The sequence below is a fragment of the Haemaphysalis longicornis genome, unplaced genomic scaffold, assembly GCF_048455015.1.
Source record: "Haemaphysalis longicornis isolate Haplotype H1 unplaced genomic scaffold, Haemaphysalis longicornis Haplotype H1 scaffold_2, whole genome shotgun sequence".
In the NCBI taxonomy this organism is placed as follows: domain Eukaryota; kingdom Metazoa; phylum Arthropoda; class Arachnida; order Ixodida; family Ixodidae; genus Haemaphysalis; species Haemaphysalis longicornis.
Window position 1 is genome coordinate 99652617 of NW_027526295.1, and position 25634 is coordinate 99678250.

At 50.0% G+C, this 25634-nt stretch overlaps 1 protein-coding gene across 1 annotated transcript; it reads left to right on the plus strand.

Annotated features, from left to right (window-relative positions):
* Nucleotides 1-3606: 3606 nt before the first annotated feature.
* Nucleotides 3607-22824, plus strand: LOC144168187 (juvenile hormone acid O-methyltransferase-like). The gene is made up of 5 exons (XM_077697221.1): nucleotides 3607-3663; nucleotides 4467-4757; nucleotides 6622-6900; nucleotides 16351-16495; nucleotides 22516-22824. The coding sequence occupies exons 1-5, from the start codon at nucleotides 3607-3609 to the stop codon at nucleotides 22743-22745; spliced, it is 1002 nt and encodes a 333-aa protein (XP_077553347.1). The 3' UTR covers nucleotides 22746-22824.
* The last annotated feature ends 2810 nt before the right edge of the window (nucleotides 22825-25634 follow it).

Consider the following 25634-nt stretch of genomic DNA (forward strand, 5'->3'; position numbering starts at 1 on the left):
ACGCTTAACATGGTCTAAAACATTATTCTTATGGTCCCGCAAGTATCGCTGGCGATAAAGAGGCACGAGGAACAGCTTATGGATTAAAGTATTCGTCATAGCCATCCTTGAAAGAAATAAGTACTGCAGAGAAAACCGCACAGTAAGAAAATGAAAAGTATCCACTACTTCCTTTAGAAAACCACATAGCGGCTTCCTGTTAACCTCACCCGTAGAAACAAGAAAAAGTAAATGCTAACTTATGCGCTCCTGAAGTATAGTAAGTAAAAGTGGATGATTCGCCAACTTGTACAAGAAAAACCGAGACACAAGTTGGTCCACAAACAAATGCATTAACCCAACACCGCCAGACCCCAAAGGAAGAAACAAATTATCCCTGCGCATTGGCTCCCATTCAGATACCCACACGAAGGTAGGAAATACTCTGTGTAGAGCCTGGACTTTCGCCCGCGCACAGTAAAGCACCTGAAGCACATAAACAAGCTTTGCTACCAAGAAGACATTGCAGACTTGCGCACGGGCAAATACAGAAAGTTCTCGCCCCATCCATGCCTGCGAGGCACGCTTGACATGCGTGAGTGCTGAACACCAGTGTGGCCCTGAGTTCCTTATTTGGTGCGAAGGCACGCCAAGGTACTCAAGCGGCGCATAATCCCAACTAACACCCACAAATTTGAAAGGTTTGGCACGCGGAGACGGGGGAGACAGACGGTTCACTCACCGAGCACATCTCCTGGTTTACCCCCTGCGTTCTCGCTGAATCCGCCTCTTTCATTGCGGTGTGCTGCCACCTAGCGTGCCTAGCGGAAGTTGAAGCCGTAGGGTTTGCCGGCGTTTCCTCCGGCTGCGTTCTCTTTGAATGCACGGCAATCCCACATTACGGCGAGGAGCAGCCGAAGTTTTTCTTCTGTGTTGGTGTTATAACGCCTTAAGATGACAGCCCCTGGTCATCACATAATACCAGGCGGCTTCTTATCACTGAATGAGGGCTGGCAAAGAAATCTCGGACAGATCCGTGTGCCCGGTGTGCTGGCCGAGTAGCAGAGCGAGCAGTACTTGGAGTCGCCTGGCATGAAGTGCGATCGCCAGCTCAACAAAGGCCGGCAGTTCGCAAAATGCCTTTAAGCGCTGGACACATGTACGACTGGTACACGCGATTCGCATGCGACTGATCGTTACGAGTGTCGCCACGACTAGTCGTACGCGTGAATTTGAGACGGCCCGATGCGCGCATGAGATGCGTCGTCGGCGTCGCTCCGCCCACTGTTTTTGCTCCACGGTCAACTACGATGATCGCTGAGCTGAATTTGTAGATTCTGCGCTTTTGTTCGCAAGAAATGGATAAAGCAAGCAATCGTGAAGCGTTTTCTGCCTTCTGAAACAGTCCGCGCAGACGCCGGCCGCGCCTGCCAGCTCGACGCACTCAGCGGCTCGAACCGGCGCAGACCACGGTAGCAACCGCGCTTGTCGCTGCTCTGTCAATCTGATCGCTAAAAAGTTCTACATGCGAGAAAGTAGGTGTTAGTGTGGTGAAAAATTGTGCTAGGGATTGTTGTCAGGGCTTATTTTAAAAGCGGCGATCAGATATATCTGCCGCGATGCAAGCGTATACGCTGACCGGTCGCCGCGGCGCGCGTTGCGCCGAGCGGCCCAGAGATGGCGATACCTGCGCGGAAGCATCGAAACAGGCTACGCAGATGTCTCGGTCACCGATCTCTCAAACGGCAGTTATAACTTAAATAGAGTTCCACATGCGAGAAAGGGGATGATAGTGTAGTGAAAAGTTGTGTTGCGGATTGTTATTCGCAGTTGCACAGATAGCAGCGATCAAATATGTTCCCAACACCCGAGCCGACGCGAGCGACGCAAGCCGCCGTAGCCGATCGCGTGCGGCCGACGGGAAGCGATACAAGCCGACACCGTTCCCTTTTCGGCACTCCGAGTTACAGCGGAACACAGCACAAGTTGTGGGCATTGTTCCGCGCACAACGAGCACACACAAAAAATCAAACGATGTAAATACAACCACGACCCCTTCCCGCTTGTGTGGGAGCTGTGGGGAATGTCGTCTGCTGCCCCTACTGGACTGCTTAGGGACTTGGCCGCTGGGGGATTGCGCATGCGCAGTGGGGTTGTGAAAGAGGCGGATTCCACGTGACAGCGTCACGCGACCTGTCGCGCTGCTGTGCGCTCCGCCCAAGGCGCGTGTAGCGGCCCTGTGCGCGCCTTGCGCATGCAGTGGGAGTTATAAAAATTAAAGGAAGCTCGCACCAACGCATAGCATCTCACTTCTCCGTCACTGCCGCCGATCTCTTCGCCTCCATCGGCGGCGGCAGAGACGGAGAAGTGAGATTGTCTAACACTGTGTTTGAGCTTCCCTTAATTTTATAAAAAAAGAATTTCCACTCATGTGATTTACCAATACAACTCAGGAAACCACCGTTCATGAATCCTGCATTGAGTTAACCTTAGCAAAACATTCCTCTTTGAAGTAATAAAGGGCGTGGTTAAGTGAATTTCACTTGTCTCCGGTTTCACTCTTTGTAGAGCTGTGTGTGAATTCAAGTGACGTAGCATGGGTAATCGTAGTGGGTGCGTTTACAGCTTCGCTTTCCAACCACCTTCACAGGGAGGATTGGCGCGCTTTTTCTTTAGGTTTTATCAAAGCTGATTTTATGAAGGAAGTGGTCTCGTAGTTCTTCACTTACTAATCGGGTCGCACATGTTCTAATTATTTAATCTCTACTGTAGCGACCATTTTCTTGGCCGGATAACTACTCAACAACCACGGCGCTTTTTCGCAGAACGGGGCACTTCCGGCTTTCGCCTTAAAAACGTCGTTGATGCGATGGGATCGCACGTCCTGCGTGCCGCGTGGCACCTGAACGTGATGGCACGGGCGTAACAAAGGTGCAGGGATTTATACACCCCCTTCTAACACCCCCCAACACCCCCTCAGAAGAACTTCGACACCTTCCCAAAAAGATTCCGCAACCACAAACACCCTGCCTAGAGATTTATACAACACCCCCCCAAACATCCCACCGACACCCCCCCCCCCCCCCAAAATCGAAATTCTGCATAAACCCCTGCAAAGGTGCACACCAGCCGCACAGAACCCGCTGATTCTAGAGAATGAGAATTCTTGCTCTGCCTCTCGTCGTAGCTCGTTTGTCGTTTGCGCTGCCAATTTTCAAGAATATGGAACACTAACTCACCCAAGCATCAACGCCAACGTTGACCCTAGAACACCTGTGACGTGCGCCGGTCTGCTTGTTGACGAACGTATCGCCGTAAGACAAAGAAACAAAAGTGAAGATTGAGACACATATACGGTGGAGCAGAAAAGATGCAGGTCGAAGTAACATCGTGCCACAAGACGAAGAAACGAACTCGTAGAAAGATACGTAAATATGATCTAGTAGTTAGCAAGTTTGTAAGTATATATATCGACAAACTTTCGCCTTCAAAGCGCGTAAGTGGACTTGAGTGCCCTGAGGAACTTCTAACACGACAGCGTTATTAAACTCATTGACTGCTTATCCGTGAGCATTAGGCCACGCTTATCCATATGCTTATCGAACGTATTATCACGCTTTCGCGGAAATGACGTCATCACCGCCTACCGGGAACGAAGACGGTGGCAACGAGAAGCGGCTTCCCGTATGTAGCCTGATACTAGCTGGCACAGCGACAACTAGAGTGGGGAAGGGGGGTGGTGGGCCGGTAGGCTTCCCATTTTAAACGTGTAGACATGCAATTACGTTCTTTATTCCTGTGCTCCCCGAAACATTTTTATTCAAAGTTGACTATCACCGTTTGGCCACCTACAGGCTAATTCAGTTGCAATTTAATTTAGGTGCAAGTTACTTGCTCAATTCACTTTCACCCCCAAACTTTTTCTTGTATGCATCGTGTAGAAGGAAAAGAAGAGGACGATTCTGCTGCTGCCCATCGACAAGTCGCCGCCTGTAAATATTCTGCTCTGAGACAGGAAAAGGGCGGATAGGATGAATACGTGTAACCTAACTCCAGGCGCACACCTATGCCAGCGGCTGCATGCCATTGCCTGTAATACGGTTGCCCGTCGAAATTTAGACCTCTGGTTTGCGAGGTTTTTGAACCAACCTAGAGGTTATGATGACGCTTCTCCCCCGCCTACTGCCCATTATGGAGCTCGGTACGTCCCAGGCCTCTTCAGCAGTCGTCTTCCAGGAGGTGACTCACGCTGCTGGGCGCCGCAACATCGCCGCGGGACAAATTCCGACGGTGGCGGAAACGAATACCCTGAGAGGAAAACGCAGAGGCGCCACTATCGAACCTACTCCTTCAGGGCACTACCATCGTGGCAAAAGAGAAGCTCCACTAACATGTGGGCGCAGCAACGAAGCTTGTGCACTTCCCGAGGAAGGATGACGGGTCCATGGTCGGGAAACCTCCACGAAAATCTCCCGCGTCCTTCACAGAGTCCGCCTGGACCTACCCTGACTCAGAAGGCCCACGGCCACGAGCGCCGGAGCAGTAAATGTTGCGAGAAGTATTCCTTGCTTCCGTGGATGACGGCTCGGCGCCCTTTCTACCTCAGCGACTGCGAGAAGGCCCTGAAGTGCCTTGGCAAGCTTCCAGAGACCACCTCGTGGGACCAGTTTTTGGACATCGGCTGCGGTGCCGGAGACCTGACCCGTGGCATCGTCAAGGAGTTCGGGGGCCTTCACCGGGTCGTCGTCGCCACCGAGAGGTCGGCCGAGGTCGTGCAGGTTTGTAGTACCGAAGACCACATCTTGATTTGTCCATGCTTGCATTTGTTACGTGCAAATTCGCAGCAACGGGGGTAGAAGGAAGAGCAGGCACGGGGCTCGTTACATGGCTTCCAATGTCACCAACCATACCACACGCTTAGATGGAAGGATGTAGAACAAGATGATACACCCGCATATATGTTGTTCTGGAAGGGTTTTAGCTAGACTCCAGTAATATTAGCAGTAAGCGGGGATCAAGCATCTGACTCTTGGTTAGCGCCATGAAATGTGAAGGTTAATCAAATATGTTACATGTAACGATCAAATCCCTAGCTGTCCGGAGCTTCCACTGAGCGGTGTCAGAACGACATAGGGTGTTGAAAGCAGGAACAAATGACTGCACACAACCAGATCTCTTCAAACTATAGCTCTATATAGCTTCATATCTGAACCCGGCACAGAAACACGGTTTTACGCCCGTGTACTCGCCATTGTGCCATGTGCATGGGTGTACCCAGCCCGGGCCAGCCCGTCTAGCTTAAAGTCGTCTCCCGGTAGCAATAGTGGTAATAGCACAACCAGCTTAGGGGCTAGCAGCTAGCGAAGGCTTTAATTTACTGACTATGCCTCCAGATTAATATACACAATGTAACCATAAGGGTAATTTCCGCTACTCAAAAATTACGGCACGATATTGGATACGCCCTAAACAAACTCTTAGACGAAGATAAGCGTAAAAAGGGTGAGTAGTAGGAGGAAAATTGCAGCCACACTCAGCCGGAGTGTAGCATACGACACTTGCGGAATTCGCACGCTGGATTCGAGCTGTATGGGGCACCCCTCAAAGATCTTACCTCTTCTAGCTCCGTATATAAGTTCACTAACACAGTAGTACATGCCCAAAATAGCGGGAATGAGTTAAAATGTAGCGTTGTTCCAGCATGTAGCCTACACTAAAGTTGGTGAGAGCCAATGGACGGTTGACACTGCAGTCCATTTCGTGTGATGCGTAGAAACGTGGTTTGGAGGTGAGTAAAGCCTGGTCATGCTTTGACTACTATCTGTGGCCGCCAGCATATCGCTTATATCAGTGTTAGGAATTATATCTATATTGCGAATGTCAAAGACTTGTACATATCGTCTCTTCAAGCTAACGTCTGCGAGCATACAGCCCAAAATACAAGTTGTTCTGCATGAAGGTGTCCTGCGAGTCACCGACATGAAATGTGCTATAGAATGTCATGAAGGAGATAGCTATAAACCCTCTGGTTTTAGGTTTGTAGAGGCCCCGACTTACAGCAGTTATTCCTGAATCTCAAACGCTTGCTATTCTCTTGAAGCAGTTCCCTTACATGAACATGTTGAAAATCTTGAAATTTCACCGTATTTGGTTTTCACAAGCGTGCGCAGCTTATATTATAGAACCTTGGCTGTTGTGGAGCTTAGGCGTCTCAACTAGTGCCACTTAATAAGCTACGCTTAAGAGTACCGCCACTTCGTGCACCCGGAAGCGTCTGGGAGCCATTTTGTTTCTGGCTTGCAGTGTTGCCATCTCTCCCAACGAAACCGCTGCCGATTGTGGTGGGCAGAGTGTGACCGGCCGCTGTAGCGTCCACGGAGAGAGAGAGAGAGAGAGAGAGAGAGAGAGAGAGAGAGAGAGAGAGAGAGAGAGAGAGAGAGAGAGAGAGAGAGAGAGAGAGAGAGAGAAAGAGAGAGAGAGAGGGAGGCGCCCAGAAACAAAATAGCTGTGCCCATATATAAACAAATATCCCGTGGTGCCGACTAACCAATGAAAATCCTGGCGGCACATAACAGTGAGAGAAAAGTGCCGAAACTCTAAAAGCCTGTATTTAGTGATGTTAGTCTCAACAATCGGGTGCAGGTGCTCCGTCGCAACGCTGCGCAGCGCGACATTGCGTACGAGGTGCTGGACGTGGAGTCGGACGTGACGGAGGCCCTGCGCAGCTGGGGCCGTTTCCGGCGCGTCTTCTCCTTCTTCCACCTGGAGAGCGTCAAGGACAAGCCGCGCGCCCTGGCCAACATCCGCCGGCTGCTGTGGGAGGACGGAGGAGAGCTCTTCCTGCTCTTCCGCGTACAGTCCAACCTGCAGCCCTTGTACCAGATGCTCGCAGAGGACGGCAGGTGGAAGAAGGTGGCCGCCGTGAGTACATATATGCCCGGAGCAGAGCCATTTGAGAACGGACTTTTCGCCCGCTTGAAATGTGCGTAGAACGTCGCGTTCCGCATGCGTTTTTTTTTCTCTCTTCCAAATCGGTCACGCAGACTTCATGCATATTCATTCAGATGGCGCCTAGGAGATGCTGCCTTCTAGGAGAGGCGAAGCCTGACCGCTCTCCGGAGAGGGAAAACGGGTGCCAAAACGCGCGTGCGGAAACGCACGCGTGTCGACCTTCGCTAGGATGGCGAGAAGTTCTAGCCACCCTACCTTTACTCTGGCCGCAGACATAGCGGCAGGAAAGGCGATTTCGGTAATTTCGGTTCTGAACCTGAGCGGTGGAAGAGAGGGTTCCTTCAGTCTCACATTGGGCATGAGTAAGGAAGTTTGCAAATTTTCTGGAGCGTGGCATATTTCAGTCAGTCAGGCAGTCAGTCACTCAGTCAGCGAATCAATCAATCAATCAATCAATCAATCAATCAATCAATCAATCAATCAATCAATCAATCAATCAATCAATCAATCAATCAATCAATCAATCAATCAATCAATCAATCAATCAATCCGATCTATCTATCCAATATATCAAAGAATCAATCAATCCCTCAGTCAGTCAGTCAGTCAGTGAGACCTTGCTCAAGGGAGTTCGAATATTCGACGCCTACTTGAAACACGCCACATAAACAGGACATTTTGCCGTCTTTTCCCACTCCCCCTCGATCTAACTTTTAGGGGCGAAGTCCCTTAGGCGCTGGGGATGTTGGCGTCTCCTGTCATTGTCGTAATCGTCATCTCATGTAGTCACGGTGCTAAGACACCGGGACACTCTTTAACGCCTAGCGCTAGAACGCTTCGTAACCCTTACAAAAAAAAAAAAAAAAAAAACACCGGGACATTTGTTTACGGCTCGCGCTAGAGAGCTTCGAGCTTCAAAGACGCGAGACTTTTACAGCAAAGCTGTAGTATACCTACCCACCCCAACGGTTTCATCTCCGTTGGAAAAAACGCCAAGGCACCAAGAATACACTTACACACTGCATGCTTCGCCCCTCCCCAGGGTTCACGTTAGTGGAGATGTTTTGGGATGGTATTCTTTAGAAGTGTCAATAAACCTACGGAAGGGGTGTAAAACTGAGCTTTCAGGACTACCTAAGCATCATTTCTGGCCAGCATCAAGTACACTTTACCTGAGTCGACTGCGGACATTTTATTCTTTTTGTTTAAACGGACAGCATCTCCTAGTGTTCCCGCGTTGTGTTGGGAACTTGTGTTGCCAGTTGCGATTTATTGCTTACCTGCCATGAAATATTTTGTACGGCTGTTTTAGCATACCGTAGCGTGAGTCTGTGCCGTAATTTATTCTGTAAATTTGCGTATCCTGGTGTGAGGGCTAGGACATGCACATAAACCCAGAGAAAACCATACTTATGCGCATTACTGACAAAAACAACCACTAATTTACTCGTACAGTATTAAAGGAACTCCCATTTTACTTACAAAAAGTTATCTTGGTGTCACAATCACCAGCAATTTAACTTGGACGTGCCACATTAACAAGATTTTCTCATCTGCCCGTAGAAAATTAGGGTTACTAAGGCACACCCTCAAAAGCTCTCCCCCTAGAACTAAACTCCTCGCATTTAGCACAATAGTTCGGCATTGTTTAGAGTACGCGTCTGAAGTCTGGGACCCGCACACTAAAAAAGATATCTTGAGGGAGTCCAAAGATTAGCTGTTCGGTTTATTTACAATCGCTTCGGCCAGTCTGACTCCCCGACAGAACTAATAATTAATAACAAAATTTCAACTTTAGAATCCCTAAAAAAACTAGCATGACTTAAATTTCTTTTTCATCTATCAAGAAAAAACAGTATCATAGACCTTTCGCACGTCCTGACTCCGTTATCTTCTCGTCCTACGAGAGGATACCGTTCCTACAAATTCACACATATATCTTTGTACGCACTAACACCTTTAAGTACTCTTTTTTCCCTTGCACAATAACAGACTGGAACGAACTGCCGTACCATATTTTTGAGTATGGAAATGTGCTAAAATCTTTTTAAAATTACTTTGAAGTGTGATTTATGTTACTTGTGAATATTTTGTATACCTGTCTGTTTTTTTCCTCTACACCTGTACGACTATGTAATTGGTCATATCATTATCGTTGTGATCGGCCACCAGGGGGCCATGCAGTTATGACGTGCCCAACATGAGCTCCTGCTTTTCTTAGCCGTTACCACGGACTCCAACCTTACCACGGCCTGATTTTGGCATCAGTCGACGCCCTACAACTTCCACTTTCGACTGAAACCGGGATCTTCGTGCTACGGCTACTTTCGGCAGAGGAAGCGGCCGCGACCTTCTCTACGGGTGAGCTGGCCACGCTAGGCCTAACCCCGCCACTTCGCCTATCGGCACACCGCACTCTCCGCCGCTCACGTGCTCGTGCTCGTGCTCGTCGCCGCCACAGCCAGCGCCGCAGCCGGCGCACAGCGGGGGATCCAGCGTAGGCCATGCACAGCTCCGAGACGACCACTTTACCTGAAGCTCCGGTCCCCCCACCCTCACAAAAAGACGCTCCAATGACCACGGACGCCCTCTCTCTCTCTCTCTCTCTCTCTCTCTCTCTCTCTCTCTCTCTCTCTCTCTCTCTCAAGGTGACCTCATGTACACCCCAGCTGAAGGCGATGTCGACCTTCCTGGGACTTCTACCACTACCGCAGAGGACAACCGGTGGATAGAAGTACGTCGACGCCGAGCCCTTCGAACCCCAACTGCCGCTGATCCCCAACGGTCTTTACCCACCGCCACAGCACGAAGCAACTACCTACGATGGGCACCGCCACCAGCCCCGCTTTCGCCAGGAGACATCAAGATTGTTTTTCGACATCAAGATTGTTTTTCGACCCTGAGGCGGATTGGACCTGAACTCCCACGAACCGCTCACCCTAGCCGCCCTCCTGCAAACGCAAGCCTTCCTTCCCCCTCATCCGCAAGATCAAATCAAGCTACGTCTCCGTGCCAACTTCGTTGATATCAGCACTCCTCTGGAAGACCGCGCCCGTCAATATGCGGTGGTCAACAATCTCCGTGTCAACAACCAGTTATACCTCTTTGCAACACACGTGGCAGCACCAGCAAACTGAACTGCCAGAGTACTATCCGGTCTTCCTTTGGACAGGAACGCTGATGAGATCCTCAGTGACCTGATACACTTTAACACCCATCTTCGCATCCTCGATGCGCGCCTGATCGGCTCCTCCACACTCACACAAATTACCTTCCATAGATGCAGGGTTCCTTATTGGATACGTTACCATATGGTAACACTACGCTGATGCACTCCCATGAAGCGCAAGACTGAAGCCTGCCTGCGCTGCTGGTCCTTTGGACACCGGGCCGATCGTATGCCCCTCACCGGCAGTCGACAATCGCTGCACCATATGCGGCACTTCAACCCTTCCCCTCCACACACGTGCCACCCTCGCTGCATAATTTGCTCCGGCCCTCACCCAACGGGCGACCCAGCTTGCCCCCAATGGTACCGAAGACCCCGGACCACCCGCCGCCGAATCATCGTGGACCGTGACAACCGAGCGTTTTCGGCCCCACAAGGCAATCCCCTCGGCTACGAAGACGGCTAACCTGACCAGCCGACCTCCCCAGTCAGACTCGGGAACCCATTTCCAGCCAGACACCTTCATGCCGGCTACAAAGCCACCCCCACGGACATCACCAGGGCGCCCTGTTAAGACTTTGCAACCCCAACCTGCTCCCAGGTGAGCGCGCGAGGGCAGACACCCCTCCGTCCTCCGCCATTCCCCCCCGCAGCACTTCCCCCCGCCCGTACTCCCTCAACACCAATGCCCCCTGACAGCAAGAGAGAGACACCGGCAATGCCAATGAACAGTTGCTCCGAACTCAAAGGAGCGAACTCGAACAGGACCTAATGAGCCCACCTACAAACGGACCACCTGCAAAGCGCCAGGCCACCGACCGTACCACCCCCTCTACCCCCACCATCCCACAACTTACCTCTCGCATAGAAGCTTTGGAAGCCTAGTTAGAATCCCAAGCCTCTACCATCACCGCCCTTCTTAAAGCTTTAGACCTCTCCTCCCACATGTCCCGCATGCAAGCCAGCATCCAAAGTATAGCCATCTTCCTCCAACCCTCCCAGCCCCAACTTCCCTCCACCCATGATGACTCGATTGACCCCTAAACAGTTAGTTATCCGGCAGTGGAACTGCCGTGGCTTTAAGTCCAAACGCGCACTTCTCACAACATACATTGACCACCACGCCACACAACCCCACGTCATAGCTCTGCAAGATCCGGGACCTAACGTCAAATGCACGGGATATAAGACACTCCAAAAATAATCAGAAATAGCATTACTGGTCCACCGCAATCTTACGGCCGATATTGTGGAGCTTAATGGTACTTTGCCTCCCCACACTCTTATAAAAACTATCGCTAACGATTCGGCCCGAACCATACTATACACCCTCGACATTTACAGTACCAACCGACTACAGCACCGCTTTCATAAGCTCTTCAAAACCGCACTCGCAGAGGCAGCTAATGCCCCTCTCCTCATCGTAGGAGATTTCAATGCACCCCACCCCGCACGGAATTACCCCCGCACCAACCGAAACGGCCGTCTCCTCTGGGAAGACCTTCACACTCACATCGCCCTAGAGAACGAACCACACATACACACGCGCCTTGACAATATAGTGTACAACGCGACAACACACCAGACCTAACGCTCACACACAACATCAAACGAACAACATGGCAACGCCTTGACGACACCCTCAATAGCGACCACTATACCATACAAATTCTTCTGCCGCTCACCTCCCCACGATCATGCAGACCCACCTCATGAACCCTTGTTAATTGGCCGAAATTCTGCACCTTACGCAGTGCGACTGCCCAAGTAACTTCCCTTTCGCAGACATTTGACAATAATTCTTGGATTGAGACCCTCAAAGCCGACATCAATGCATGCACAACACAGGCTCCCATTACAGAAACTGCACCAAACTCAGAAGTGCACATGGTTCATCTCCTGGAAGCTCTTGCGCTACAGCAGCGCTACAACCGCCGCCTACACCCCCGAATCGCACAACAAACAAGATGTAGAGAAATACGCTCAGAGCCTAGATGCACGCTGGCAAACAGTCTGCGACAATGTAACCAGCCTGAAACGCACCTGGAACCTTCTTCGCCACCACCTCGACCCCACAATGACCAAAGCAGAAACTGCCTCTCGCCTAGTTACGCTATACTCGGTTACAACTTAAGAACGGCAATGGAAGTTGCCTCTGTGCCCCATCACCACAGCCGGATGTTACTCCGCGCTCCGCAAGTAGTGCGTTACTGGGAATATTTTGAACATGGCACGAGCCGTTTCCGTAATTTTCTGTACTTAATATGCTTATAAAGTACCGCAGCGACGGCAGACAAACTACGCGAGGAAAGGCAGACGATATCACGCATTCATAGCATCTCCGTTCAAAACGCGCGCGCCCGTTGACATCCGGGTCCGTTGCTTAGGCGGAGTGATACCGTAATGAGCTATTGCCGTTCTTAACTTGTTCCCGAGTTATAGCACACAACCTATCGAACTCACTCCCGAATCCCCTCGACACCCTGCGCGACATCTACATTGGCCAACCACAACCCCTTTCCGCCCCTCACCCGCAATACCACGCACCCCCTAACCCCAAACTAGACGTTCCTTTCACAAAAGCCGAGATTACGGCCGCCCGGCACCACCTAGATCGTAACACCAGTCTAGGCCCAGACGGTATTACATATTCAGCTCTCCGAAACCTCGACACCGCGTATACTTTTCTCGAACACTGCTGGGCTCACTGCTGGGCTCACAGTAACCTCCTAGAAACCTTCAGCACAGGCACAGTCACCGTTACCCTCATCCCGAAACCCCATAAACCACGAAATTGTCAAAACCTCAGACCCATTTCTTTCCCCTCCTGCATCGGCAAACTCCTATAACAAATGGTCCTCTCCAGATTAACTCAACATCTTGATGACGTCAATGCTTACCCCCACAACATGTTTGGCTTTCGACGCCACCTCAGCAACAACGACATTCACCTCCAACTCCACCAGCACCTATTATCGAACCCACCCGAACGAGACACTTCAGCTATACTAGACGTAGACATCACTAAGGCTTTCGACAATGTTAGCCGTTCCGCGATTCTGGACAGCCTCAACTCTTTGCAAGTCGGAGAGCACTGCTGTGGTTACGTGCGAGCTTTCCTCGCGGACCGCACAGCAACTCTCCGACTTGGTCCTTTAACGTCCTATTTTCATTACCCGCCAAAGGCACCCAGCAGGGCTCAATACTCTCCCCCACTCTTGCTCGGGCTCTGCTACAAATACCCACACTACACAGCGCTTTGTATGCCGACGATATTACAGTATGGATGTCACGAGGCAGCGACGCGCATATCGAACACACACTCCAACTAGGGGCCACAACAATCACAGCGACAGCGGCGGCAGCAGGACTGTCCTGCTCCGCTTACAAATCACAGATCCTTCTACTCCCACCCACCCACCGACATAAACAATGGACACCCAACATCCCAGTCGCTTTGTCGGGCTCTGCCATACCGCTGGCAAACCAAATCAAAGTACTAGGGCTCACTACCCAACAAAATCGCCTCAACACGCACACCATCCACCTACTCAAGACCCACGCAGACCAGATATCGGGACTCCTACGGCGCGTCAACGCGCGAGGACATGGCCCTCGGGAGTCAGATCGCTTCAAGATTACCCACGCCCTTTTCACCCCACGCATCACGTATACTCTACCATATGTCGCCATCACCCGCACTGAACTTACAATAACCGAGACCATACAATGTGCACTATATCGCCGTACGCTACAGCTACCACACAGCGCTGCTTCCGACGCTCTCCTTCACACCGGCACCTTTAACACACCATCCGAACTTATAGAAGCATACCGACAGGCCCAACTATCCAGCCTTGCCCTAACCCCCACCGGCAGAACCGTCCCATTCTCCCTCAAAATTAACCCGCCCATCCACCACTCCCCACCCCTCCTCATCCCTCCGGAATTTCGAGAGGTTTTCTATCCCCTTCCTATCCCCCGCAACATTCACCCCACCTATCACACAAACCGCCACCTTGCGCGACCACGATACCTTGCCCAACACATCCCTCCCTCCTCGGACATGGTATACGTTGATGCTGCTGAACAGCAACCCCGCCATATATACACCATAGCAGCAGTGAACCACACCCCAACCCCCTCTACCTCAGCCACCATTCGCGCTGCCCATCCCCACGAGGTGGAGGAAGCAGCAATTGCCCTGCCCACCACCCTCTACCCCACCCCTAGCCTCATATTAACGGATTCACAAACGGCCGTTAGAAATTTCTGCAGGAGCATAGTTTCGCCCCTAGCCCACAAAATTCTCTGCTCCCACACCCCTCCTGACCGCACCATCTCCCTTTTGTGGACCCGTGGCCGCATGGGCTTTGGCGGCGCGGAGAAGGCACACGAGGCGGCCCCGAGCTTTGATACACCGGACCCCTCAGCAGAGCCCCCTCCTCGCTTCACATCTCCCCTCCTCACCCTGAGCCACTGCTCACCTTCCGCGAAATCACCCTCCATCACAGGCTTTCACGCACCACCATTACACCCCCTCACCCCTCATTATCGCCCGTTGAATCATCCCTCCGGAGACTGATCCAAACCCATTCCCTCCCCACTCGATCCATCCTCACCCACATATCGCCATCCCTCTTTCCCGCCCCCGCTAGTCCACACTGCGGGAACTACGAAGACACCCCTAAGCCATCTGGCATTGCTTCGCCCTGCTTCCTCTTCCCCTACCCAAACCCCCCCGACTCCTGTCTGTCTGCCCTCGCGTGCTCGGACGCCCAGACCCAGTGCGCCCTGGTCGACAGGGCTTGGCTGCACTTCCGCGGTTCTACCGTCTGTACTAAGCCTGGACAGGAATAAAACGTGTTTCTCTCTCGCTCTCGTTGTAACATCTCCCACTCCTGCTTGGGCCATTTTCAGTGGCCTGCAGTACTTCATAAATAAATGAATTAATAAATAAAATAACTAAAGTATACTTTTCATTTTGATAATTTTCGTAGTGCTGTTTCAATAATTTCCTAACAATTTTAATTGTCATTAGCCAACGTTCTAGTACCTTCATGGGGGCCTGTAATGTCACATCGACTGCTAATTTATTCATTATTTTATTGTTCATTTTCTCAGCAAGAATTACACGGGCTTCGTAAACTTCTCGGGGCAGGGAGAAACCGCGCACTAAAGTCATTTCCTCCAAATATTCTAACTACCTACAAGTATAACACTTTTTCGAACATCACATCTCCGCGCCACCGCATGCCATCTAAATTTAACGTGGGTGCAAAGATTCGTTTTCCTGGGGTAGCGGAAAACAGGCGTGTAACTATTTCCAACACTGTATTACCGCACGAAGACCTTAGCTGTGCAAAATAAAGCACATGCCGTGACGCACGCGTCCACCAAGTGGATCTGCAAATACTTATGCAATATTAATGTTCCAACCTTTCCCCTGAGTTGCAATCATGCCAACTCAGATTCTCGAATTTTCGCGCAACCGCAAGCCCGCTTCATGATACAAGCCGCCAATGAAACGTTTGGCAACTGGTGCCAGTCGGCATAAGTGCGCCTCGTAACTGCCCCGCAGATAGTAACAGCAATTGCCTCTGCAGAGGAAACTTACGATAAAAGATAATTCGATGTTGTCAATATCTGGCGATTTTGGTCATTGCCCATATCTGCACGGTTAAAAGAACTGTGCACCATGACGACACTGAACGAGACGAAGGAAGCACAAGAAAGGATATGGCAGTGGCCTTACTAAAGGTTTTTAGATGCGACTGCATCTCATTCACTCGCCTTGTCCCTCCATACGGCGTTGTTGTTGTCCGTCCACCACCCCTCCTCCATTCACCTCGCCGCGCGAGCTGCGCTCTCCGCCGCTCACCCCCTCTCCACTCCGATAGCGAACACTCTCTCGCGAGGGGCATTGGATTGGATTCGATTGGCTTGGCTTGGCTTGGCTTGGCTTGGATTTGGATATGATTAAAATTGATTGTGTTGGATTGTGTTGCGTCATAGCCGCGCCACGTTGCGTCGTAGCCGCGGCAGGGGGTTCACGGAACGTTTCACGCGATGGGAGAATCAACCTAACGGAAACAACAACGGAACCCCCTATGCGTCGCATCTACACAGGGGTTCCCGCGAGGGGAGGTGGGAGAAATTTTTCTTTACAGTCTTTTTGTCGTTTTTTTATTGGTAATTGAAATAGCAATCGTAACAGACTGAGGTTTTGGTGGCGTTCGTCTTTTCGGCAGGAATACGACCTGTATACCAAGCTGCCGCCAGGCGACAAGTCTTTCAAAATCATAACCGGAATGCTCGACACTGCCGGATTCGTCATCAAGAAGAGCAAACTGGTTCAGACCGACTGGCGACTTTCGACCACTGAGCCGCTCGATGGTAAGAGAATGTTTTTAGCGTTCCTCTAAAATGACAGCAACAAGGCTTCCAGCACAGGCCTCCAGTGGCGTTTCCTTGTTTGGGGTTGCACGTTGCCACCGCAATTACTAATTCATCGATCGAAACGAGAAAGAATTGCCCTTTGTTGCATCTGAGACCTCCCAAAGGGTTTGGTGCTATGCGCAAGACACAGTTCTAGCTAATGGCACCGCGTAAGGGTCACCTGCAAAGGAAGCATTTTGGTATAAATACAGTCCGCTACTATCTGTTCTCTTGCTGAACCCGAAGACGCGGGCTCGATTCCCGGCCGCGGCGGCCGCTTTTCTGATGGAGGCGAGAAGTGAAAACGCCCATGTGTTCAAGATTTGAGCACACGTTCAAGATCCCCAGTTATTCAGAATTAATCCGGATCCCATCACTACGGCGCGCCTCATCGCCTGTGTAGCATCGACGCGCTAAAACATCACAATCAGAATATTTGTTCTTCGGAAGATACGGGACAGAAATGCAAGATAGTCTTGATCGGGCTGGGTGTACGCCAGTTTGCAGCCATCGTCGATAGCAGGGGAAGACACAGCTCCAAATTACAGTCACCGTCCAGTGTAGTTCAGACATTTGGTATGGCTGGCTAAACTGAATGCTTATAAGTCATGCGTGGCAGAAAAACCAGTATTCGTCTTTGCTGCTTCCGTCGTTACGGCAACTTTTGTTGGGCACTTCTTCAGTGCTGGCGTCTTTTAGTTTGTCCGCATGCCCTGAATACAGCGCTTGCGCAAACACCCTACTTATCTGCGCTTGAAAAAGACGCAGTTGAAGTATGCTTTGCCTCAAAGCGTGAAGGAATCAGAATATGTATGAAATCGCAGCGTAATAGAAATTATGCTGATAAATACAAATACTACAAATTACAATACAATACATTACAATACAATACAATACATTACGATACAATACAATACAATACAATACAAATTATGCTGACCTCAGGCCTGATTTCTTCGAAACACACTGGTTGATGCCGTCTTCACTGCCTTGATATATGGCTTCTGTACCAATCATTAATCAAGACACAATTTATCGCGGGAAAAGCCTCAATTTCTTTCACCCCCAAACCGAAAGATTTCCCTGTCAAGTATAGATTGAAACGCGAACCAGCCACCCAATGATGTAAACAGAGAGAATAGCTTGGCACTCCTGGTATGAGCGCATTGTTCGCACATAAGCGCCACGAACCAGGGTTTAGCTTCTCAGGTGGACGGTCACATGTGCTACCTTTGTTTTTGCATGTAGAGCACATTCCTCGTCACCTCCGACGGCGTCCTTTAAGGGAACCATGAAGAGAAAACACAAGTTTGGTTCATTCAAAAGATTGACTCGTTAGAATCATACTGACACCACTTTTAACGTAAACTTCGCTCAAATAAGCTACATAATTAGGAAAAAAAAATGAATGGCCATGAGACCCATTAGCTCATTTCCAGCAACAGAACCTATGATGTCTTACCAGACAGCTCTGCGATTGGCGGAGGGCGGCAAAAACAAACGCAAATTAGGCAGAGCTTATAAGCTTGCCGAAAGAGCTATTTGCGCTTAAATGTAGGGCACATTCTTTTTAAAGCCCTAAGAATGGTGGGACAAACAGTGGAAGTTACAAAAGCACACGTAAACATAGAAGTAGCGATGCGTATACTGCTGTTGGTACTGCGCGCACTATGCTTGGTTTAGTTGCACAGGAATGCGAGGCTTTGGGGTTGTTTCAGACGACACTGGCCGATCGATGCAGGCGAAGATGTCTTACGTGAACGTATTTGTCGAGCGAACACCATGGTTCACGAAACGATTGCATCCATGAGCAAAACAAGCCAGGTACAAATACGTTCACAAACAAACCAAAGGCAGAGAACGGCTGATGATGATGCTCAGCAGCTTCCCCTTTGTAACGGGGTGGCGTTGCACAGCGGCCGTAGTCGCAACGCCACCGTACAATCACCTCGCTAAAAATAGAAACAAAATAAATAAAACTAATATACAAAAAAAAAATACTTTTACGAAATTTTTGTGCTAGTCTGACTTCTTAGTTCGCATGTCTTCCCAAATTGTTCTCTGCGCTTTTCCCACCAACATTCTACCCTTCTTTTACTAACCTCTACTGCCGTCCAATTCACCTTTCCGCTAACCTTAAAATGATTGATTGTAGGGTTTAACGCGCCAACGCAACGCAGACGATGAGACGCGCCGTAGTGGAGGGCTCCGGATTAATTTTGACCACCTGGGGATGTTTATCGTGCCCCGAAATCTCGTACACACGGGCGTTTTTGCTTTTCGCCTCCATGAGAAAAGCGGCCGCCGCGGCCGGGAATCGAACCCGCGACCTCGTGCTCAGCAGCGCAAAGCCTTAGCCACTTAGCCACCGCGGCGGGTCCGCTAACCTTAAAGCCAACGGCCTTCGGAAGCTGGAGGGCTCCCTCACTGAGGACTGGACGGATACTTTTGCACTCCGTTACAATATTTCGCATGGTTTTTGGCTCCTTTGCGCAGGTTGCGCATAGTTCTTCCTGTACCGGCTTGCGGATAAGCGTTTTTGTCGGCAAGCAACCCGCCCGGGCTTCAAAACGCAATGCACTTCTTTTGGTATTATCGAATAATTTTTCCCTTGTGATCTCCTGCTTCCCGATCCTGTAGATATCTAAGGACTTCTTCGCGTCCATCCTCTTTTTCCAGGTCGTTGTCTCTGATTCTTTCACTTCATTTTTTATTGCCTTGGTCGTTTCCCCTGCACTTCCAGGTTTCATATACTTTGTCCAGAGCCTTCTGGTTCTTTTCCTCCTCTGTGTGTCCACGCTTACCGTAACACTTTAGCCGCCCATCTCTGGTCATCAATATTTCTAAGTCATTCTTCAAAACACATTTTCCTCTGTGCTTCTCTCACTTCGAAGAATGCCCATCCCATGTCTCCCTGCACTGCCTCATTTGTTCTTTTGCTGTGTGCTCCTAATGCCAATCGACCTACCGCCCTCTGATTTACTTCTAGCCCTGATTGAATCTCTGATTTGACACACACTATTGCGTTTTAAAAGGTGAGTGCTGGTACCTTTACTCCCTTCCAGATTCCTCTCACTACTTCATATCTGTTATACCCCCCAGTGTTTTGTGCTTCATGATAGAGGCGCTTCTTTTGCCTTTCATTCTTAAATGCTCCTCATGAGTTTTTAGATGCGACGCAGAGAGGAGCATCTCTTGCCGGCGGCCCTGTCCTGCGTCCGTCGTGGTCGTCGTCCGCGTCCGCACAGTTGCGTCTCTCCTCCGCTCACCCCTCTCCTCTCTCCGATAGCGAACACTCTCGCCCAGCATCTGCGGGCGCGTGGCGCAGCGCACTCTCACTCCGCCGGTGGGCGGCGCTGCGCGCGGCGCAAGCGCGCTGTGCGCATGCGCAGCGCCCTCTCTCTCCGCGGTCTCCTCTCCTTCGGGCGCGCTGCGCACATAAGCGGAGGGCCGCGCTCCAGCCGGTCTCTCAGTCGACGGTCGTCCGCGCTACGTGTTCTCTCTCTCTCTCTCTCTCGCATTTCCCGACGATTGCTCACGCAATTCGAGTAATCGACCCAACGGAAACGCACAATGGAACCCCCTTCAGCGTCGCATCACACCAGGGTTCTCGCGAGGGGAGGTGGGCATAATTTTTATATACGCCTGACCTTCGTTTATCCATATGCCCAGATATTTGTAGTCCGTTACCCACGGTATTGCTGCTTGTTGAACGAATACCGATTGGCCTTGTCTAGAGTGCCGTCCGACGGTATTATAAGCACTCCAATATATCGACGTCCACCGGCATTTTATAACATAATTGCCGCATCTGGCAGTAGATCACTCTAGATAACGCAATGCTACGCAACCTAACCTAAACATAACATAAGGTAACCTAACGCACACAAAGAAATCATCTGAAGCACCAGTAAAAACCGAAGGCATAAAAATTACACTTCAATTAAATAATGAAAAAAAAACCGAGGCAAGAGCCGGTCTCGATCCACCGACTTTGGGATCAAGTAGCTAAGACGGATCCTCTATACTACAACTACAGACTTTTTGGCCGTTGCTACCCTAGTGTTAAATATTCGAATGTCGTCAGACGGCACTGTAGCCATGCCTGCAACGATCAGCTAGGGTGCCGTCGGACGGCACTCTAGACACTGCGTTACCGATTCGTTACGCGGTGTGGTGGCGCCATCTAGGTTCACAAACGGTAAACAAGGCCCTGTGATGTCATTGCAGTCCACGAAAACGCACGATGTAGCGGGAAGATCAAAATTTTAACTTAAATTAACTAATTTTTCAGTGAATAAAGCATCGTTTGCATTGGGACAAGCACTGGGTGCACTATAAAACACGAAATCTTTCGAATAACACACACTTGTGTTTTATCTTCATGGCTCCTTTAAGCGTGCCTGGTCGCGCGTATTGTCCCGCACACATCTCTTAATTCTATATAACCGGCTACCTCGTCGCATCAGTCGCCGGTCACTTCATCAAGCTGGTCGTAACGCTCCTCTGCAAAGCGGGGGTATTAAAAGGCATCGTATTTGTAACTACCTTAGAGGGAACCAAAATAGCACCACAGTCGAGCCTCGTTACAACGAAGTGGTATCGAGACAGCAGGTTAGTTTGTTATAGCCGACACTCGTTGCAACCGAAGAGGTAAAAATCAGCTGTAACAAATCGAAACTCTGGCTCCCGCAAAAATACTTGATACAAAAATGTACTTTTTTTTTAGGCTTCGAATCCACTACAAACAAGGTAACCGTTACTTCTCTCCTTGTTGCATTTCAACCTCAATGAAACGGAACATGAGTACGTGAAATTACAACAGAACAAAGTTCACCTGTCAAAACAAGGCCTGTGTTTTGATTTATTTCATGAAAGATGTGATCTTCTTTTGGTGGCTACTCACAGCACTGAGCAGGGTGAAGTCTTCTACGGTGTCCACGAACAAAAGGGCCTTTATACTTCCGCAGTTTCGGACGACGTTTTGAAAGACGATAGTCTTTCTTGGGCTACTTAAACCCAGAAATTTTGGTCTGTCTGAATGTCTGTCTCTCTGTCTGTCTGTGACCCGATTCAGCCACCCGGCCAAAGTAAAACAATGCCTGCGCAATAGTCTTATATAGTCGCAGCTAAATGTACCCGTCTAAGTCCGGTGTATTGTTCATACTTGTCAACATTGTTGAACAAGAACAAGACATTACGCAAATATAAGACAACAGATTAATACAGAAGTGATATTTGCAACGTTCCTTTATAAAAAGCCACACATGCTTGATTTTTGCGAAATTAAATACTTCATCAAGTGCAAAAAAAAAAAAATCACTCACGCCGTCACCTGCTGTTGCCCGCGCCACTATAGCTTCTTGCGCCATTTTAAGAAATCAACCGGCAACAGTTACGAAAGGTTCCACTAGATAGGTTCCACGTTCTGCTTGCAACGCACGTGGAGTAGGGAAACGCGGTTCTATAAACGTTGAAGTAGGGCGCCTCGATTAACGCGCGTCTTCGCCGTACGGCAGCGTTGGCATCGAGACATCCGGCCTGGAGCAGTGGAACGCGGTAAATTTAAAATGATTTAAGCAAACCTTTGGCGTCTTAACCTTGGGAGGAGCGCGAAGCAAGAGGAATAAAAGGAGAGGTGAGCGGGAAAGCGAAGGCAGGTTTTTACTTGGCAAAAGTCGATGAAGACTATCGTCTTTTGTCGACATTTGCAACGAAAGGAGCAGATACGCGGCCATTTTTTTTTCAAGTAGCTTCTAACACTCGTGGTCAAACATTTCTTCGTTATATCCTATATCGCGCGCGGCTCTCACGGTTTCAGTTCCGTTATAAAAGAATAAGTGTCATTGAAATAAAGCGTGAATAACCACAGTTTGTATTTAGTTCTCTATAGCTAATAATTAGCTATCTCAGTGTTTGTTATAACGCGGTTCAACTGCCTTTAATTGCTTTATTTTTCTCTCCGTTCTTCCCGGCAGAGCTGATCAAGATCACCTCCCCTGTACTGCACCGCGTTCCCCCCGAGGAGCGGGAGGACTTCGTGCACGACTGCGCCCACGCCGCGTCTCTGGTGCTGCCCCGAAGCGGTGACGAGCTGACTTTCACCTACACCACCTTCATGGCCTGGGCCATGGTCGACCCCGCCAAGACGGCCTCGCGCGGCACGCTGGCCTCGTTCTTCTTCGGGCCGCACCTCCCCATGCACTAGCCTCCGCTGGCTTCAGAAAAATTAGCTTTAAATTCGGGTTTCAACGGGAAAATTATCTGGAGCGAGCATTTGAAGTAATAAAGGGATCGAATCTGTCTTATCAAAAACGAGTGACCGTCGCAATCATCGGCATCAACACGAATGGCAGAGAAAGTCACGTGACCTCAGTGGGCGGGAACTCCGCATTGGAAGAGCGTGCGGTGTTCTGGCGCCACGATCGGCTTCCGCATGCGTCGATTGCTGCTCGGCGTGCAGGTATTTAGGGTGGAACGCATGAGCGGTGCAGCACGCGTCCCCGCACTCGTCTCCGCCCCGATCACCGATTTGGCTGCAGGATGACACCCCACCCTTGTCGGGCATCGGCCGCTCCCGCGCGCACCCAATATGCATCCAATCCGACGGAAACCGGATCGAAGACGGACACATGTCCCTCCCGCTTTTGTCTGCGACAGTACAGCACGAGCGTAGAACGGGGAACTGCGCAATCGAGGGGCGCTTTTGGGGGTGGTTCTGGTGGTAAGAACATATTGTCGGGTAGGCAGAAAGCAGCGGTGGAGGGGGGTGGGAACAAACTACGCATCGTAAGCCATCGCCACCTGCTCCAAGACTTCGTCTAGGGTTGTAGGCGTTGAGCTGCAGCCTCCCACTGTTCAAAGGTGGTAATTTGGAGGGATTTCGAAGAGGAGGAGAGGAAGTTGCGTCTAGGGCAGCCCCACATTGCGCTGTTTAAGAAAGTGACAGGAGGGAGAGTCGAGGTCAGGGTGCATGAGGTGGCTGGAAAATGAACGGGTCTGAAGCTCTTGCCGCGAGACCTTTCGGGGTCGATGAGTATAGAGCGATGGACAGGAGGGTAAAAGTAATGTGATGTGGTATCATGACAGGTGATGAGGTCGCGTCAGCTGGCCGGTGGTGCTTTGGCGCCGTTGCTCAGCTTTCGCACTCCTGCAAGCCGAATTTTCGTCTCAGCGTATTTAGAAAGTAACACTAATGTAAAGGTGGTTGTGCGCCTTTAGGGAACGTGCCAGGATGGGCGACAGGTATCCGCGAGCCACTCGTATAATCTAAAAACGATAACCGCATTCTAAAACAGTTCAGAGTCGTAGAGGTCTTGTAACCACGTAGTCCACCGACTTACCCGCTTCCGAATTTTTCGCTCAATCCGACCAAACGCAATAAGCGGGGTTTCATGCATCACGGCATAAATATTTCGTACCTTTAACATTCCCTTGCAGCAAAGTGACGCAAAGGCCCACACGGGGATAATCCCTAAAATCAACACAACTGGTTTCATCTCTGGCAGAATGTTTCATCTCTGGCAGAATATTTAGCGCATTCTTGAAGGATGTCGATATCTTTCCTAGGCGATGTAAATGAAAGCAGATTAGGTTCACGGTCATGAGTTAAGTCTATGCTACATAACCGCAACCTCCATTCGCGAATACGGTGATAAACTAGTGAAGTGGCACGAGTTCGTGTATTTGGAGAGAGAAAATACACAGTATATGGTTCAGTGTTCTCGGTATCGCACATGAGAAGTCAGGATCGAGATCAAGAGGGGAACGATGCACCTAAATCGACGAAAATCTGCTGAACTGTTTGAACAGTCGTGGCATCGGTTGGCAGTGAGGTCCTTTGCTGGTGTTTCTAATAATACGAACGAGGCTCGTGATGCGGAACGCTTCGCTGTCGCGTGGGAGCTGTTCCTCGATTACGCGGACTGAGAAGACTTCCTGTTCCCAACGTGTCCGGGCACCTTCTGACAGGAGGTCGTCCAGCACCTCCTCAACTTCCTGGTTGTGACAGGACTACAGTCGTGTCCACTTATAACGATACCGTTTATAACAACATATCTGATATAATGATGAACAGCTATGGCACCGTCAACTTTTGTATTCTTTCTATGGTAAAATAAACCGCTTATTACAAGGCTCCAGTGCCACGATATCGATATAACGATTGAATCCGCTTATATTGTGCACCAAAAGTGCAACAGTGACGACTCTAATGACGCGGTTGCGCGGCCTACTCAGGTAGTGTCTTCGTAGGAGGCCCAATGCGTGACACAGTCCCTCGGGGACTTTGTTTCCGCCAAGGACATTTACCTCAGCGAGGTGAAGCACCTGTAGATGCTCTTGGAAAAGATTTGCGCTAGCTTCACACGCGGCAAACAGAGGTGACCATCTGTGGCTTCTTTTCCACAAATTAGTAGTAGTGCCACCTTGCTGGCATGCGAATAAAATGTTTTGAGCTCTGTTCCTTCTTTTTATCTTGCAACCCGCTTATAACAATTATCGGTTATAACGATATTTCCTTGGCACTTGGATATTGCTATAAGTGGACTAGACTGTAGTGGATCGTTTGTAACCGTCGAGCCTTGGACGAGACGAACGCTACATAGACTGTCCCGCACTCACCCCCTTCTTTCCTCTATTTCTGTCTTCCTATCCTTTGAACCCCCCCCCCCCCCCCCCCTTCTTTTTCCTTCACTGGACTGGGTTGTACGAGGGTGAGCACCCCGTTGAGTACAACCATATCTCCTGTTGTTTTCTCTCACCTGCTTTCGTAATAAATAACCACCACCACCACTAGCGTCGGACGCCGGCCTTTTCTCTCAAAGCGCCGTTTAACGCTTTCGCTCACTCAGCCTAGGCGACATCTTCAACATAGAAGATTAATCCTGGTATTCTGAATCCTTCCACCACTGGAGTCCGCAGTCGAGAAGATCCTCGAAAGCGATTTTCTTATGTAAAAGAATTGCGGTATCCTCCACTTAGCCGAGTCTAGGGAACACGTGGAGTGAAGGACAGACTGCAGGATACGGCTATTAAGAGAAGCAGCCCGGAAATTATCATTGCCGCAGCCTAGAAAATTCTTTATGCCAGTACAAAA

Excerpts from the sequence above, each read along its gene's own strand:
- LOC144168187 (XM_077697221.1), top strand. The coding sequence starts at position 3,607 with ATGACGTCATCACCGCCTACCGGGAACGAAGACGGTGGCAACGAGAAG. Across the intron at positions 6,901-16,350 it reads GGTGGAAGAAGGTGGCCGCC|GAATACGACCTGTATACCAA; the intron begins GTGAGTACATAT and ends TCTTTTCGGCAG. Across the intron at positions 16,496-22,515 it reads GACCACTGAGCCGCTCGATG|AGCTGATCAAGATCACCTCC; the intron begins GTAAGAGAATGT and ends TCTTCCCGGCAG.